Here is an 18,507-nt window from a genome sequence, read left to right as displayed (position 1 = left end):
ATGAATAATAACAATATACATTATACATTCACTTATTTGTTTTTGTGTTCATATTTGTTCAAATTAACATATTATATAATACAATAACGGACGTTTGTATACCTCACTATCACACTGCACTGTAACCCTGTCAATCCATTACTTATATTTAAGTGGAATACTGTTATTCCAGCATCCATACAGATTATAAACATTCGCCACATTCAATTTTATTATTGTTATGTATTCATACGTAGTTGGTTGCCAAGTTTTCTAAACAGCGTCGGCAGTGCTTTGCTTTTCTACAATGCGCGTCCAGCGCGGTTTTGCGAGATCAATTTTGACAGCTCTTCCTCTTTGTCTAATTAAAAGTCGATTCGAGCAATCCATTGAGGCCCGCCCACGTCACTGCTAAGACGTGGCAATTCGTGACGTCACCACTACGCGGCCATTTTCGACAGGGTCAGTGCCGGGGTTTCCCCATTCTTACTCCTGAAATCGGATTGGCCTTTAATTGGTTTTGTACGCCACTTCTTTCTGCAAAGGCGCCGATCTGTCAGGTACGGCTACGTTACAGTTCTTGTTGCCTTTTGACAGTAATCTGTGGTTTATTTGCTCGGCCACATGTTGATGCTCAGCTGGCAGGCTAGCTATCTAGCTGTGCACTGCCAGCCACGATAACTACCTAGCTTACTTAGCTAACTAGCCAGCTAGCGAGTCATATAGGCTACGTAGCTAGCTAGACTATATCAGCTATGTCATCGGTATACCTGTCTAATGGAGTTGGTTTAGCCATCAGATGGATGCAGTTATGCTGTTTGACACGCAGTCACTGTCTGTTTTGAGTGGTAGTTTCACGTGTTGTACGTTGACGCAAGTGGAACAACTATGTAATTGCCTGGCTAGCTGTCTAGCTAGCTGGGAGCATTCGCTTTTAGTTAGCTCGCTAGACAAATTAATCGGGGTAACGTTTTGAATGAGTACTACCCGGGTCGGGTCTGGTGTCACTAGCTAGGTGACAGTAGAAGAACGTGCAGACTCGCCTCATTTCTTGTGTGAGCACGTCTTCTAAAATAGACTTAAGAGGTCACCACGTCGCTTCATCGGACGTGCGTGTGGCACAGTGCTCCGTCAAGCGCAAACGTTTGGGCTGGCAGCGGAGACGTGGCAACAGCTGACCCTGCAACCGTCAAGAATTATCGGTACCTGTATGTCAATCACAACAGTAACTTTAGTGCATGCAAGTTTCCGCGTGTTCGTAAAAATGTAGCCATTTGTATAGCAAGTTGTTAATCGAAAAGCAAACTAAAAATGTATCTAGCTAGCTACTTGTATCTCAACAGAAAGCTGTGCCCGCTTAGCGCTTAATGTCACTCTTTTGGGTTTCCCACGACAAATCTGAGGAACAAATGGTTATTGTATTCTTAATGACAGTGATTTCTCATCACCTCTTAGAGCGTCCTTTTCTCTTGTAATGAAAGTGAACCTCCACTCTGCATGGTGCCCGTGATCGGGTAGTCTCATACGCTGTTTGTTATAATGAGTTATTAAAACATGCGTTCAAGTAATTCCGTGATTATTTTCCACAGCATTAGATGTGTTTGTCGGTGTTTTGGATCTGGGTATCCTCTCTGTCAGCTGTTGCTTAGCTACAGATTTATTCCTACTGGGGTCTAGCTGTCAGTGTTCCACATCTAACACGGTTGCTGTTTAGGTGCGCTTACAAAAGTAAGTTTTCAGTGGATGGGTGTTTGACACACATACACACCTATAGGCCAGACATGCACACATACACTCAACACTAACATTTTTCCAGTGTAATATGGTCGTGGAGAGCATGAGGTCAACACAAGGCATTGCACTCCAGAAAAGAAAGCAGACATCTTGCAGATGTTTAGAATAACAGGACTACAGCAGGACTTGGCTGACGAGAACCAATCAGGAGCCGCAAATGCTCGACCAACCAGACCTGCAGAACACAGCCGTGATGTCACTTGGTTCATAACTTCAGCTTGCACTCAAGCGGTTGACAAATAGTCCTCCCTTTCTTGAGTGCCGTTGTGCTTTGCTCAAGGTGGGACACCTTTGTGCAGGTGTTCAACATTAACTGACTGAGAGTTCACAAATGTCCTGCATTTCCCTTGTAGTTAGTTTAATAATTACAATAATAAAAGATACGTGGGGGGCAGCTCTAAGTTACTTTAAGGTGACAATAACTTTTTTTTTTTCCAAAATCACAGATACAGGTGTGGGAAGATGATGGAAGAGAGTGGAATAGAGACGACTCCCCCCACCACCCCTCCACCACCCCCCAGCATGGCGTCAGCAGTCACCCCCCCGCCCCTGACAATAGGTAAGACTGCCTGGGATGTACTGCGGAGCTTGCTGGGAAAGGCGGCGTTCCTAGTGCATGGCGGATCCTTTTTTTTTCAGGTTCCTAGAAGACATCAGAGGGAGTATTGGGGATTTCTTGAAGCTTTGAGGAACAAAGGAAACAGGAATTGACGGCACCAGTGGCAGCTGCTGTGTTACCAGTGGGTTTAATGTGGCTGTACCAGTGTGCTTTGGGTGTTTATATCCCTGTCTACCATACGCTGCACAATGAGAAAAGGTGCATCTACGGTACCCCTTTCTACTGTATTGTGCAACTCTTTTATGAAACTCAGTTCGTCTGTTTTTAAGTAGCTGCTCTGTGTCAGTGCACTACAGCAGCTTCTGGAGACTGGAGCAACAGATCAAAGAGTGTAGCATTCCAGAAGGTATTTTACCCATGAATGCCCGTAGACAGAGATCGCGTCAGGGAAGAGGCACACGGGCACCTCAGCACCTGTGTCGCTGAGTGTTGCCGTGGTGCGGGATGGTCCTTGTGGTTTGTGAAGGACGTTTAACAGCATTTTACATTTAGACATACAGTAAAGACTGTTCTCAGCAGTTAATTAAGCAGACTTTTTTTTTCCCTCAGTGAAAATAGTTTCTGTTTCCCACCATGTGGTGTGAATTTATGGTGAACCCGTTCCAGCACGATTTTGGGAGTGCGGGTATCAGGCAGTGCGGCTGTCAGGGTAGTGCTGCTTCCGTGCCGGAGGCTGTTGTGTGAATAGACAGTCATAATGTGTTTTCACATCCACGAGGAAGTGTTTGTGTATGTAGACATTTATTGCATGTTTTTCCAATGAGGGCAGGGTTAATCCACCAAAGTGCTGAAGCGCGTCCAGGACGCTGCATCCCCCAGTTATGCCAAGCGTCTTTGCTCCAAGTCTTTATTCTGTCACTGCAACCTTGCAAAACTGGCAATACTTGCGTGCAGTAGGATTTTCAAAGAATGTTCAAAAATCTCTCTGTAGTCTTTTTTCTGTGTTTGATCTTAATGAGCATAACAACTTCTTTCTTCTAGGGCTGTCGAGTCCACTGACTCTTCCCAGCACCACTGGACTCTCTTCCTTCGCTCCTGAGGGGTTCTCCACCCCCGTCGCGCCCGCCATTTCCACCTCGGCCCCACCCATTCGTTCCTCCGCCCCGCCTCCTTTCGGGTCACCCCTGGGCCCCATATCTTCTGCCACCTCTGTGCCGCCCCCCATGGGAGCCCCCTTCACCAGCCCGATGGCGCACTTCCCCTCCCCATCAGCCCCGCCCCTCAGCACTGCCGCACCCCCTCCGGGGCCCGCCATGTCTGCCCCGCCCACTGGCCCGCCCACCTCCGGCTTCACCATGGCTTCCAACTACGACATCACGCGGGGTCACGCGGGCCGCGCCCCTCAGACGCCCCTGATGCCCTCTTTCTCCACTGCCCCTCCCGTGCCAGGTATGTGGGCGTACGCCTCTGTCTGTAACCTTGCTAACAAACCAGAAATATTTCGCTGGCCAGAATGTGCTGAAATCTATATTTGGTAGTGTGGAGTTTCATTTCATATTTCATTTTGGAGTCATGTAACAAACCAAATCTTAGCTAACAAGCTGTTGTGCACAAAGAGCAAAGCCATTGACATCACCCAGTGTGGACGGTTTGCTTTATGATGGGAGCGGCGTTCTTTTCTGACTGAGAAAGCATTAATGAGAATGCTGTGTACATATTAATGCTTATGCAGTTGGAGTTTATGCATGGGGGTTGTGCTTATCCCTGCAAAATTTAATGTGGCTGAACAGAGTACAAGAGAAAGAATGGTCTTCACTCTGACCAAAGCCTTGCAGAAAAGCAGGGGATAAAGGGCTAATAATATGGTTAAAATATTCTAGCATTGTAATGCTAGACTTCTTTTCCCCCAGCGTTCCCAGAGTGGGTGAATTATCACACAGAGATGAAGAACAAAGTAAAAATTACTTTGAGATTAAATGTTAACAGAGCTGTAAAGAACAGGGATACCAAAATCCCTGCAATTCATATGTATCTCTAATTGCTTCTGTCATACACTCGGAGCTTGCTGATTGGCCTGTTCCCAAAAGCTGCATGCATCAGGTGTCCCTGTTTTGGCGTGATGTGTGTGTGAGAAATTATGGCTCACGGGGCACGGAATATCATCTGCAGCCGCAATCAGAAATGCGAGTTGAGTGCAAATCATAAATGCCACATTTCTTACGGCGCGGCAAAAATCTGTATGCAAAAGGCGCATGCAGAACTCCTGTGAAGAACAGTGATCTGCATACTTTTATTGAAGTATTTGCATAGTTTTAATGAAAATAAATGAGATGTGAGATTTACAAGAGAATAGAAACAACAAAACGACGGTTTAAGCCATATTGTGTCAATCAAGGGAAATATTTATCTGAATTACAGAATATTTGTATGCAGAGTACATTCTTCCTTGTCAGTTGTGCTGCCTGGCTCATGTTTTAGTCGATGTTTAATGTGAGGGAGTGAGAGGTCAGTGATATCATATTTAAAATCAAATTGTGTGACCACATTCAGGAAGCGTGATGTAGTTTTTGCAAGAAATTGCACAGCTGTGGAGGTACGCTTTCAGTTCTTTGGGACTCCTCAGTTAGCCTCCATCTAGCTGTCTGGGATGAAAAGAAACACAGAGAGCTAGAGTCTGCAGAATGATTTGCTCGCTGACTATTTTAATGTTGAGGGCTGCTCGTTACTGAGCAGACAGCTTGTAGCTGGATAGTGGAATAATTCTCATCATGATAGGATTTTTCTTGTAAGAGTTTCTTTCAGTATGTGGTAATTAAAACTTGATCATGGAAGCTTTTGGTTATTTTTTTGCCATCGTTAATGAATATGATCCATCATCGTGCTATCAGTTTAAGACTGGGATGCATTGCTGGTTTAAATAGCTTGCTGTGTTCCCGGCCCCAGTATTCGTGATTGGCAGAAATCTGAGACGTGTTGTAAATTGATCGATTATCCTGTCATATATGGGTTGACAGATGAAATTGATATAAATGGGTTTCTGTTCACCCCTCGGTAAATGCAAGCACCGCAGGGGAACTTTGGTTGCAGTCACTAGCGTGGCCGAGCAGGCAGGGAGCTTGACTTTTACAACCAGCAGATCGTAGGTTCAGTTACCATGTGGGGCCCGGCTGCTGTACCTTTATGTAAGGCGCTTAACCTGAATCTCTTAAGCAAACATTCAGCTGCGGGAAACGGATAAAATGTAATTTGAAATGAAAGCACACTAATTCATTCTGCAGTGAGGGCTTGTGCTTTGAAGATGCGTGTAATGTGGGATGATGGCACGAACGGGACTGACGCCGTGCTGTCTCTGAGTGAGGCCAGAGCAGCAGCGTGCAGATCGATCCCAGTGTCGTTCCCAGCTGGCCTTTTGCGCCTGAGTCCGCGCCGCTGTCGTGACTCAGTGCGTTCGACCCCTCCTCCTCCCGAAGCCGTCCTCTGATGGTGGGGAGAGGAGGTGCCCTGGGGTCTCATTGACCGTGGCCGTGCAAGGTGCCGGTGATGAATGACTCCGCTCCGACCTGCCGTCGTGTCCCGCCACCCTTGGTGGTGTTTGTTTCCTGTTTGACGTGAGCCTTAGTTGTGTCGCCGCGGTCGCGGGGTCTCACAGGCTCTCACGGGCTGTCGTTTGGTTCCCCAGGGGTGGTGGCCAACCCAATGGTGCAGCAGCCGATGATGTCGGGGGGCCTGGAAGGGGGGTCTTCCATCACCTTCCCCGAAGATCATGAAGACCCCAGGGTTACCAACGTAGACACTAACGCTGGAGGCATATGGGGTTTCATCAAGGTGGGTTTTTTTTTTTTTTATCGGGTCTGGTAGGTGGTGTCACAGTTGCACCAATCAGGCAGTAGCTTGCACTGTGCAGCAGCAACTAGGGACCTATACACATTAATAGGTGGGCTGCGGGTTCAACTCTCAAGTGGCATGCTGTACCCTTGTGCAAGGTGCTTTACCTAAATAGCACTGGAAGTTGTCTCTCCTGTCCTATGCACTGTTATAAGAGTAATTTACAGTAACAAGTCATGTAATGGCTTGTAAGCCTCCATACTGAACAGTAATGCTCTCATTCACACATATGCTTCTAGTTTAGTTGGCTTTAACACCGTGGTACTATAAAGGTGTGGTCATTCTCTCCTGGTATACCCCTGGACAGGGCGTGGCGGGAAACCCCATGGTGAAGACTGTGCTTGATAAAACCAAGCACTCGGTGGAGTCCATGATCACCACCCTGGACCCGGGCATGGCGCCCTACATCAGTAAGTACTGTGACATCATCCAGAAAGCATGCAGTGGTGTTCATCTTACCTGGGAGACCCTAGTTTTGGGTTTTCTGCATCTCTATTACTGAAAATGGAGCACTTCTGAAAAAAAGTGCATTCTCTATCTGAGAAGAAGAGATCTGTATATATGTTACCTTTTTACATTTATCTTACAATAAGCATTTAAATGACAGATATCTTACACTTACTTCCTGCTTTACCACGGGAAATGATTTATGTTCTTGCTGTAAAGAGGGAAAAATTACTTATATGTCTAGCAGATGAAACATCAAGGAAAACTGGTGAGTAATAAATTATGGAAGAGGAAACACAGCATGCAAAACTAAATGCAGAGCTTGTTGATATTTTCTAAACTGTGATGGTCCAAAAAGAAAAATAATTCAATTATGATTTAATGCCACAGCTTCAAAGGCAGAAGCTCCATCATGTGTCGTAATATATTAAATAGATGAGTGCTGTCAGTCTCATTGGGTTTAATTTTCCATTTGTGGCCGCAGATGTTGGCTAGTGGAACATCCATTTATAAACCTTAACAGTACTTGGCTGTAATATCTGCCAATAATATAGATCTGCTTCAGAAATGAACAAGAATAATACATTTAGCTCTAATGAAATATGTTGTGCATAGGAAAGTGAAGGCATGTGGACCGCCTGTTTCATTAATGTTAGCGATGGCTTGCATTTGCCGAGCTGCTTGCATCATCCCTGATGCAGTTTAAAGAGTGTTCTAGCTGTGGAAACCGGTGAAATAAAGCCGGCGGTCCATGTAATCCACTAAGACATTGTCATTCCCAGGTGTGGGCTGGTAACTTCACGGCTAATGCGTTTGCCTTTCTGTGTGCAAGTGTGTGCATGTACGTTTTGTGTTTCTGTGTGCGTGTACACACGTGCGTCGTTCTGACTGCACGCGCATCCCGTCCCTCTGACCACTCACATTCACGTTCACCTCCCAGAGTCCGGCGGGGACCTGGACATCGTGGTGACGTCCGACAAGGAGGTGAAGGTGGCGGCGGTGCGGGACGCCTTCCAGGAGGTGTTCGGGCTAGCCATGGTGACGGGCGAGGCGGGCCAGTCCAACATCGCCCCGCAGCCCGTGGGGTACGCGGCGGGAGTGAAGGTGAGTGTGGGAGTGAGAGAGAGGGAGAGAGAGGGAGAGAGAGGGAGGGAGAGAAAGGGAGAGAGAGGGAGAGAGAGGGAGAGAGAGGGAGAGAGAGGGAGAGGGAGGGAGAGGGAGCGAGAGAGAGGGAGAGAGAGGGAGAGAGAGGGAGAGAGAGGGAGAGGGAGGGAGAGGGAGGGAGAGAGAGGGAGGGAGAGAGAGAGAGAGACACAGTCCTGCACGTGTAATTACTGCTATAACAAGCATGCAGTTTAATAACGCACCGCTATTATGCGTGCTTGCAGCATTAATGAGCTCCCGTTAAACCTGGACCCCTTGGCAGCTGTGATGTCAGACAATCTTTGCGCATCTTCGTCTAAATATCTTTATACCATGTAATTAACCTTGTGTTGCATGGATGATAAAATACTGCCCCCTTCCCCCCCCCAACACACACACACACACACACACACACACACACACACACACCAAAAAAAAGTTACCTCTCTTTTCTAGAAAAGATACACTGAAGTACTGAAGTGGAAACATTAAATTACCTTTTCAGTTAATTATACTGCTCTTTGCATGACAGGTCTGAGCAGATGTTATGGTTGACCTGCATGTATTTATGGAGTGCAAGATATGTGCGATTTGTTATGTGCATTTGATTTATCTTGTTCTGGTAACACCTGCAGGGCAAAGCTTTTTATTTTTAGCAAATGACAGAACATGGGCAGCAGGTACGCAAAGCGAGGATTGTTGGTACCCTGCCCAGATTGGGGTCCTGCTCTGTTATAGCTCATTAAACAAGCTGATTCACTTGTTGTGTCACTAAATATCAATCAATCAGTCAATCAGCCTTTGTTTGGAACGGCGGCCTTAACAATGAGAATCAGATTGTCACTGAGCGCTTTGCAGTGTCCCTGACCCTCATCAGAAGGCAATAGGCATAAACTCATGGAAATTCTTTTACATTCTCAAGGGACCTTATTAACAGGATGCATGAATTATTGACAAATCGGTGTCAGGAGAATTTTTCCCTTGATGTTGCTGTGCTCAGTCTGCCTCTCTTTGTAGACCGGACACAGTGAGATTGTTGATGAAGCCCATGACACAGCATTAGGACATACAGTACCAGTCAAAAGTTTGGGCTCATCTGGTTAAGATAATGAGAAATATGCATTCAAAGACAGTTTGATCTAAAGACTTAAATGCTTGAAATTTGTTTTTTAGACAAATATAAATAGTGAAGTTGATGCATATTTATGAATTTCTTTCCAAAAAAATTAATTAAAAATATTTTGGCTGCTTTGAAGAATCTAAAATACAAGATAGTTTTAATCTAACAACTTTTTTGTTTGCTGCGTAATTCTCTTTGTGCCATTTCATGTTTTGATGTCTTGACTGTCACTCTTAAATGTGGAAAATGGCAAGAATAAAGAAAGACCCTTTCATGAGTGGGTGTGTCCAAACATTTGACTGGTTCTGTATGCTGTAAAATGTGAGGGATATGTGCCACACCAGCGGCAGTACTGACAACGGGGGCGCACGAAAGTCGGTTTGCAGAATGTAATGACAAGGAAAATTAATTGAGTTCCTCCCACAAAAAATGCTGCATACTATACTGACAGAGATGGAAAGAGTAGTCCGTATTTATATACGTACATACATTTGTTGTTCTGCAAGTAGTAGATTTATATCTGTTTTTATAACGCCTGCTTAAGTTGGAAACGCCTCTTGGAAATAATTTTCAGGTTCTGCAAATTTGCCATTTGAACTTCATTCTATTCTTGGCTCTATTCTATTCTATACTTTGTGTTCGCGAGACAGAAGCTTAAAGTTTAGTATGATATGTTATAAATTGTAATGCATTAGAGCACACAATGTCATGTGTTGTGAATGGCGAAAAAAAAAACAGAACAAGCAAAGTAGCAGCAAACGTATTCCCAAGGGTCCGGGAGAGTGAGTGGGGTTCGGTGTGGGGAGGGTGGGGGGGGGGCTTGCATGTGGTTACTTTGTATCTGTCCGCTGTGGGGCATGAGGAGAGGAGAGTAGAGGGACTTGAGAGTGGTGTGTGTCTGCGTATCTCTCCACAGGGAGCTCAGGAGAGGATCGACAGCCTGCGGCGGGCCGGCGTCATCCACGAGAAGCAGCCAGTCGTCTCTGTGGAGAACTTCATCGCTGAGCTCTTTCCCGACAAGTAAGCTCCGAGCTCTTGCAAATCCCTCTGATTAACTCCTGCGGGCACCGCAGGTAATCAATACCTGCCTCCCTCCCCCTGCTCACTCCCCCCACCCCACCCCTCAGATGTCACGGGGGGCTGCCTTATGGACTGCTTTCAAAGAGATCCTCCTTTCTGGGTCCTCTGTAATCCATCTGAAGTTTAGGCGCAGGACTTTCCAAGGTGATTTGGAGGGTGAGCCGGTTTGATGGGGCCTTTCATGTCTCCCGTTCTGGTTGGCTTTTTGGCCGGGGGGTGGGGCGGAGGGGGTACCTGAAGTTAGTTCCACCTGAACTCTTGTTAAGCTGATTGATTTGTTATTTGACCGTATAAAATATGTTGCCTTCACTCCTCAAACAACAGAGATGTAACGATCTCCCCCACCCCACCGGAGCACAGCCCTCCGAGACCAAGGAGCCTGTGCCCTTGCCTGAGGAGGAGACATCCCAGCAGCGTTTCCCTCCGAGGTCAAAATACGTTCACCTTTCCCACAAAGATTTCAACAGAACAGACGCGAAATGAGAGCGACCTGAGAGAAATGCTTCGCATTTGAATCATTACCTAAATACCAGAATTCTTTCCCTCCGAAGTTAAGAAGAGGCTGGTAAATGACAGCTGGCTCCGCCCCTGTTTGCCTCAGAGGGTTCGTAAACATTTGCGCATTTGCTAAGATATCATCAGTGAATCATTTGTCAGAGTGAAGCAGTGAACACTGTGGGATTCCTGCAGTGAAAGTCTGAAGCAGTTAATATCACAAGAGAGCTGTAATTACGTAAATGCTATATGATTGGTGTAATTCAATTTACTGAGCACGCTTATTTCAGTATTACTGGTCGGTGGGTTTAGAGGAGAGACTGGTATGTATGATCTTGGGCTAATTAGATTTAAACGTGCATTTATTCTGTAGGACATTATCAGGAAACACACATGCACCAAGGTAGTTCAGTTGAAGTAAGTAACGAGGTAACTAGCCATAAAACGCTACATGTCTTCCAAAACAGAATATGTAAACACAGGATTTTGTAAAAATGAGGCAGCAGTACTACCATTTGGTGCAAGTTAATCTGAAAATGCATTTTGAAAAGGGCCATTTGGCAAACGATAATGATTAATTTGGCCTTGGTTCAGTTGAATTCAATTTAATTAAATCAGCAATTGTCCTTAACTTTGAGTAACGAATACATTTTTATGCACCCATTTTTTTTGGTGATTACTGAACATGTCAAAATCTACTCAAAAAGAAAGTAATATTTACTTCAGGTTGACTCGAAGTTGAGGACACTTTTTGCCTTAATGTAGGCCTTAATTCATGGTCACAGTGAATGAAAAAGCCTCATTATACAAATGGAGTAAGATTAACATCATACAGAGGGATTATTTTCAATTTTATTCATTTATTGTCTGAATGAGTATATTATAGGAGTTGAGAACAGGGACATTTAAAAGACTACTGCATGTCTTTTAGGCCATATAATCCCAGATGTGACACAATTTAATTCACTCAGATACAGACTGATCTGTTGCGCACTCAGTGTAGAGATGGATCTTCTGGGTTCTTGATATATGGTAACACTAATACAAATGTCAGTTAGAACCAAATGATCATTGTTATTTTTTTTAAAGGATTGGTCTGGTACAATTTTAAATGAAATACCCTTCCAAGATACAGCATGCCCTTTTTCAAAATTATGCATAACAAACGGGGTGTCAGTCCAAATCTTTTGAAGTGCTCCTCCCTCCAGAGTCATTGTGACCCCTGCAGAGGCCCAAGTGTGGCTGTTCTAGAGGTCGTCTGAAATGGCCGTCCTCCCTCTGGCTTGGCTCAGTTTCCGATGCGACGCTGTGCTTTCAGGGTATTGGACTCTGAATGAAGACACACAGGGGCGGAGGCTGCGTTTTCACACACTGCTTTTACAATATCGCCGCGGCGTACATTCCCATTGGTGCGATGTTCCAAATCCGCCCGAAAGTTTGTTGGTGTGAAATACACCTTTTCTCGGTTAAAGCCCGAAAGTTTCACGGTCTCGATCGGGCTTAGAGAGGGGGAAACGCTGATGTCCACACCGAAATTGCCAACCGGAGCTGTTTGAGGCATTAAAAAAAGAGATGATGCGGGCAGGAGTTAAATCGGCGTGTCGACCCCCCTGCTCCCGCTGGTGGCACCACAGACCGGCAAAGCCGCTAAACTGCTGTGAGAACCCTTCAGAGCAGCAGGTTGGGCTTCTTGAGCCACTGCTAAAGGGTCCAAATGAGCACTTTAACCCAGGTACATGAATGGTCATCGAGGTGGCTGAAACAGCAGATCTCAACGCATGACACCGTCTGTCGATTTTTGCCACCTCTGTTGGGCTAAAGCTTGGTTATGAAATGGATTAGCTAGTGTTTGATGAGAAAAGGAAACACATGGGATTTCCCAACATATGGGAGTGTGCTAGTTGGGATCCCTGGCCTTATGTCTGCTAATGTCTGGTGAGACCTTGATATGTTATAGGTTCAATCCTCTGCTATGCGTCACTAATGACAAGAAGCTTCGGAAGACACAGCTCTTCCGCACTCACCTGAACACCTGAAACACCTAATGCAATTTCTTTTGTCTTAAACTTAGTTTTCCCTAAAAAAATTTCAAAATTATGGTTTCATGCACTCCTATCTCTACCAGCTAGCTTGTACCTTGTCTAGCCAACTATTGAAACTTGGTCATGCAGCGCTTCTAATATTGTTGACTCCTTATATTGTTTTTGCTTGTGTTGTACTATGCCTCAGCTGTAAATTGCTTTGGATGAAACTACTAAATGTAAATCTAAATGTAGTGACTGGCAGGCGCTGACTCTGTTTGGCAACCGGCAGCAAAAGAGAAGGACTGGGACCGTAGCCTTGTGGTTGGCTGCTGTCCTGTCCAGGGGATGGACTCCTAGGTAAAGATCCAATCATACCAAATTTATTGGGAAAAGCGCCTCTAGGTTTCAACAAAGGTGTTTGTTGTAGCAAAAAATAGCATCATATCTCTGTGCCACTGGGCATGCAGTCAGTGTGTAATTGTTTTTGCTAAAATTGTTTGCTTCTCAAATTCTCAAATTGGGGCGGCAGTGTAGCATAGTGGTTAAGGAGCAGGACTCGTAACCGAAAGGTTGCCGGTTCGATCCCCGCTGGGACACTGCTGCTGTACCCTTAGGCAAGGTACTTAACCCACAATTGCCTCAGTAAAATATCCAGCTGTATAAATGGATAACATTGTAAAGAACTGTAACCTATGTAAGTCGCTTTGGATAAAAGCGTCTGCTAAATGAATAAATGTAAATGTAAAATTAATCACCATGCTGAAGGGTACAGCGGCGGTGCCCTGCTTGGGAATCAGACTCGCAAACCCTTTGATTCAAAGACCTGTTCATTACAACCATATCACACCACAGTTAGTGTATGGCTATCTGTGCTTTTCCACACTGCAGTTAGAAGTGTGTGTGTATCTGTGTTGCGGAAATGGCAGCTATACCACACTGCAGTTAGAAGTGTGTGTGTATCTGTGTTGCGGAAATGGCAGCTATACCACACTGCAGTTAGAAGTGTGTGTGTATCTGTGTTGTGGAAGCTGCAGTTAGAAGTGTGCAAACCCATGGTGAGGATGCTCCTTCTCTCGGCAGGTGGTTTGACATCGGCTGCTTGATCCTGGAAGACCCCGGAAACGGGATCCGCATCGAGAGCTTCACGCAGGCCACACCTGTGGCCCTGGAGCACGTTCAGCAGGTCAGAGTCCCCCCCCCACCCCCCGCTGCAGAGTCACCTGGCCCATGACTGCATCGAGCGCCGCGCATGACCGCACTCAATGCAATTAGCGCCCTGTCAGCTCACTGAACACAGTCAGAGCTCAGAACGATGTCAGAGGCGTTACCATGCTACAGTTGCTGCTGCACCACAGATGTTATATATGTGGACTAGATGTTCAGCTCCCTGTGCCGCTTTTGAGCCATAAGTGTTCTGATTTGCTGGGATTTATCAATATTCTTAAAGGGATGTGGTCTAAAACAAAACATTCATGGTGAGCATAGTGGTGAAGACAGCACGAACATCCTCTTGTTACCAACTTGAAACACCTAGACAAGGAAGTATGGACGATGAAAGGAATGCAGAAGCCGAGTATCTGGTCATAATAAATAGAATATCTGTGGCCCATTGTCTTTCTCTTCGTAGCACTCAAATTAAAGCCTTATTAGGTTTAAAATGATATAGCCTTCCTTATAATTAATACTGTCGATAGCACATTGTAATTGAGGAAGTCGTATGAATGATTATTGGTGAATAGAGTGTGTAAGAATGAAGGTGCTGAAGGTCCTGGCTGTGTTCAATGTCCCTGAAATGTTTCAGGATCCTGCTTTGATAGTTAGAGTCGAGTTAGCACACGCCCGTGCCGCGCAGTGCGTTTGAAGTGCCACACGCAGACCCGTCTCACGCGCTTCGTTTAAATTCTCGAGAGCCTCGTCTGTCAGGCTGTCGCTTGCCTTCGCGTTTAAAAATATCCCAGTGCTTTGGCTTCATCTCAGGTCCTAGCTGATGCGCGAATCTCAGACTGCGGGAGTTTGCGGATTTGTGATTTTTAAGGGGCCTTGGCTAGGATTATAGGCCATGCTGACAGTCAGATGACATCACATTTACATGATTTTAATGTCTAAGCTCAGGTAGAATCCAAAAACACACTTCTCTGGGAGAAAAAAAATTGAACTTTATCAACGTTATCCTGACAGACAAAATTGGATTTGCAAACTATTGTATGTGAATGCGTGCCAGTTATTGTTTAAATATGTAATGCAGTAGCATTGTGTTGAAAATATAGCAGGGAGCCAATCTGAAATTCGCTATTAAGCACTGTACACTGAGCAGCACTAGGGCTGAGTTCAGCATGCCAACACTGAGCACTGAACATTTACACTGAGCACTGAACATTTACAAAGGGGCCAGGGAAATTGAAATTGTTGAGTGGCACGACCCTAGCACCGGACTCCATTTCCCATCAGCACCTGGGAGACACGCCGCTCATTCTCCCCCCTCTTTCCCTCCTGCAGGCCCAGTCGCTCACTCCGCCAGACTACAGCCTGCGCTGGTCGGGGCTGCTGGTGACGGTGGGCGAGGTGCTGGAGCGGAACCTGCCCCACGTGAGCCGGACCGACTGGCACCTGGTGTTCACCGGCATGTCGCGGAGACAGATGATCTACAGCGCTGCCAGAGCTCTGGCGGGCATGTACAAGCAGCAACTGCCCCCCAGGACTGTGTGATGCGTATGTGTGTGTGTGTGTGTGTCTGTGTGCGCGCACGTTTTTTAAACCAGTGGGGACAGAGGCCTGATGGAATGGGGGAGAGTGGGGGGAGGGGTGGGGAGGGAGGTGGGGTCAGTGTGGGGTCGACCCGTCCAGTCAGACCAGCAGCCCTGTCCTCCGTGGGCAAGCCAAATGTACGTTTCCTTTTGAGGTTTTTGTTTCGTTTTTAAAACGTGAATGATTGAGAATATCAAAACATTCCAGTTGCGGTGCAGAAAGAGAACATGGGATTGCCTACTGTGTGGAAGGTATTACTTAAGGGAACCCTTGATCACCTCCAAACCAGTCTGAGCCCTCAGACCTTCACTGGGTGTCCCAGAAAAAACGTCCCCTGAGTTGATTTTTCTGATTGGCTTTTTGAATCCTGTTTTGAGCATGGGTCATCACGCGTTCAGTCCTGTCTTGTTCAGGACATCTGGAAATGACTGCCATGTGACCTATGATGTCAAACAGAAAATTTTGGGGTTATTAAGAATCTCCAGGGCATAATTTGATTAACGGAAATGGGCAGAGAAAGAGGGTGTTATGGCCTCTGTGAATTGGTTTGGCTATGATACTAACAGTAGGTATTCATGCAAAATGCTTGTCAAGGGAAAGCCGCTAAAATCCCATCTGCCCACTATTGCAAGAAATATTGGCCAGTACAATCACCCCTCTTTGTCCAGCTGCTTAAAGAACTGTTGGGAGGATGAGTCAGTCTGAAAGCATAAACTGCAAAATGTGCACAAAAGCCAGGCCTTAAAAGGCTTTCTGCTTTTCATTTATAGCATTTTATCTTTATTTGCTTTGTACATGAAAGCTAATGAGAAACACCTGTTCTTACACTATACTTGTATACCAGCCCTTAAATGATTTTTGCTCATGTCATTTATTAAGCCGATGTCTTGCTTTGAGTAAAAGTAAAAAGTAGTATCCAACTGTTAATTTGAAAACTTGTACATGGTCTTGGATGGGTTTAAAGAAGGGGATGGGTTTAAAGAAGGACCACATTTTAAGGTGCTTTGCAGTGTCCTCCTCCTACGATCAACATTTAAGGCTCGCAGTATTAGCATCCATGTGCAGAATATGAATCAAGAGTCAGCCACTGGGAGCATAAAGGTCACACGTCGAAATTTTTATGCAATCAGCAAATGTTCCATTACCACACACAGGCTCCTCATTTCACACTACACTCTGACAGGCATTGCCGATGGTGGGGTAGACCCGGTGCGAGACAGAATGACAGCACAAATCCTAATTGCTCTGTGCTGAGGTCTTTTTTTTTTTTTTTTTTCATTTTGCCCTGTGTTAGGTTACAGATGTGATAATCAGTGGTGTGGTTTCTGGAGCTAGTAGGGCCTCTATGCCTGTACTATGGAGCTGCCCATTCATAGTCTTTGAGATCTGCCATCCACCACGTCCTCCCGCTCTCTTTAAATGACTGGCGGTCTCAGAGCTGGGAGGAGTGGGTGCACTGGTTATATAATTACTGGCTTAAACATTAGTTCTGTTAAGCCAGCAATTAGTTTAATCAAGGGCTTACTGAAGTGCTTGGATGGGGGGGAAAAAACTGGACTGGAACCCTGTGGGAATGGGATTAGTTACCCCTGTGACAGCATACAGACATCAGCCCCTTGGGAAATCTGTGATACATATGCAGAAATTTGAGGCTTTGATTTTTTTAAGTTGGTATGTTTAATTTTCATATCTAATTTTGTTAAACCTGGTGTATGGGTAATTCCCGGCACAGAATATCCCTAGTTGCCATGATTATGTGTTGTATAAAATGTGTGTGTGTGTGTGTACACTCCTTGTCATTTAACTGTTCGTTCTTTTAATGAAGCCAGAGTGATTACAGAAAAAACGTTGAATCGGAAAGCTGTGAATGACCTCTGGGTTTACCTATTGAGCGGAAGAAGAAAAAAAAGAGAAATGTATGTTGTTTTTCCCAAAAGAAATTATGACTGTCATGAATCGGTAAGGAAGAAGTTTCATGTTTAGAAAGAGGCCATTTGTAGAAAATAATCAACAGAAACTTTTTTTTACTCTATCCACAGTTTACCAGAGGAGGAGTGTGTATTCTGCATTAGCTCAGACATCTCTTTTTTCCCCTTCAGTTGTGATACTACTCTCCCTGGAATTTTGCCTCTTCGATGTGCCTTTTCTCATCAAGAGAGTAAATATCATTTTTGCTACCATTTAGCAAAGCCTACTGTCTTTCTTTCTGATGGCTTTGAACTCTGAAGTGTTATCCAACTTTTGAGAGATAGCTTAGTCTGCTAACGCCTGGGATCATTCTATACTCTTGCATGTTCAGCCTTTTGTGGTATTGGTTCTGGGTGGAAAAAATACATTGACAACTTTACTGCAAATTTCATGCAACGCCGTTTACCCTGATCAGTCATAAGGGAATGACTGTTTTAACTACTGTAATTTCAAAAGGAAAATTTGCTCTTTAACCTGTCAGTTTAGCTTTCAATTACTGTCAGTTTGCATTTTTGGTTGGGTAAATGAATGGTCCCATGAGGCATTATTAACTACTGTTTGTGTAGCAACACCCTTAGCAGTTTCTGTACATGTTGAGCTGAGGATGAAAGAGTACTTTGGTGCTAATGTTCCTTGTTCAGGGAGCTGCTTTTGCTGTAGGACCTTACCTTGGTGGTTTTAAACACGCCGATCTTTGTCAGAACTACACGACTTGATGGAAGTGGACGTATGTCTTGCATCACAGTAGTTTAACTGTTTATCAGTGACTTCCTTATTGTTTGGTGCAATACTCAGCTAATTGAAGATGCCTATTAAAAAGAGTAAAGGAACGGTGATGTCACTCAGGTCCTGACATCGTTCCACCTTGATCATGTATCCTCTATTGTACCACAATACACATTCCATACATTAATGCCAATTTAAGAAGCTTCCCCCACAGTTAATGTGAGGTATGAGGGGCGTGGCGCGGAGTGACAAGACGTGGATGAGCAGTCAGTTTTAGAGACCTCGATTCGGCCCTCTAGGAGCTCAGCTTGAGGGTGAAAGGCTGCAGTGCTCTTTAACAAAGGAGGGAACGTTATTAAAAAGGAGTGACTCGGGCGAACGGGGAGCTGTCCCGAGGTGAAGGGAGAGTTGAAATGGAAACGCTAATCAATTCGGCGTTGAGCCGGCCCATGCTCTGCGCGCGCACACAATGAGCTTGTGCAACAGTGCAAGTCTGAGCCCTCAATCAGACGGGGGGGGGGGGGGGGGGCTGTGATTGGCCG

At 45.3% G+C, this 18,507-nt stretch overlaps 1 protein-coding gene across 1 annotated transcript; it reads left to right on the top strand.

Annotated features, from left to right (window-relative positions):
• The first annotated feature begins 431 nt into the window (after positions 1-431).
• On the top strand, positions 432-15,306 carry prrc1 (proline-rich coiled-coil 1). Its single transcript, XM_036529498.1, has 9 exons — positions 432-539; positions 2,220-2,332; positions 3,374-3,781; positions 6,012-6,157; positions 6,525-6,627; positions 7,605-7,768; positions 9,844-9,947; positions 13,607-13,709; positions 15,023-15,306. Exons 2-9 carry the CDS (start codon positions 2,236-2,238, stop codon positions 15,230-15,232), a joined length of 1,335 nt encoding a protein of 444 aa, XP_036385391.1. The 5' UTR covers positions 432-539; positions 2,220-2,235; the 3' UTR covers positions 15,233-15,306.
• The last annotated feature ends 3,201 nt before the right edge of the window (positions 15,307-18,507 follow it).

Source organism: Megalops cyprinoides, chromosome 5 (genome assembly GCF_013368585.1).
Source record: "Megalops cyprinoides isolate fMegCyp1 chromosome 5, fMegCyp1.pri, whole genome shotgun sequence".
Lineage (NCBI taxonomy): Eukaryota > Metazoa > Chordata > Actinopteri > Elopiformes > Megalopidae > Megalops > Megalops cyprinoides.
The sequence above is the reverse complement of the archived record's forward strand: the minus strand, read 5'-3'. Positions and strand labels throughout refer to the sequence as shown.

What these genes read in the sequence shown, in the direction of transcription:
- prrc1 (XM_036529498.1), top strand. Translation starts at nt 2,236, where the DNA reads ATGATGGAAGAGAGTGGAATAGAGACGACTCCCCCCACCACCCCTCCA. An exon ending in CACTGCCCCTCCCGTGCCAG is followed by an intron (nt 3,782 to 6,011) that starts GTATGTGGGCGT and finishes TTGGTTCCCCAG; the next exon opens with GGGTGGTGGCCAACCCAATG. An exon ending in CCCTGGAGCACGTTCAGCAG is followed by an intron (nt 13,710 to 15,022) that starts GTCAGAGTCCCC and finishes TCCCTCCTGCAG; the next exon opens with GCCCAGTCGCTCACTCCGCC.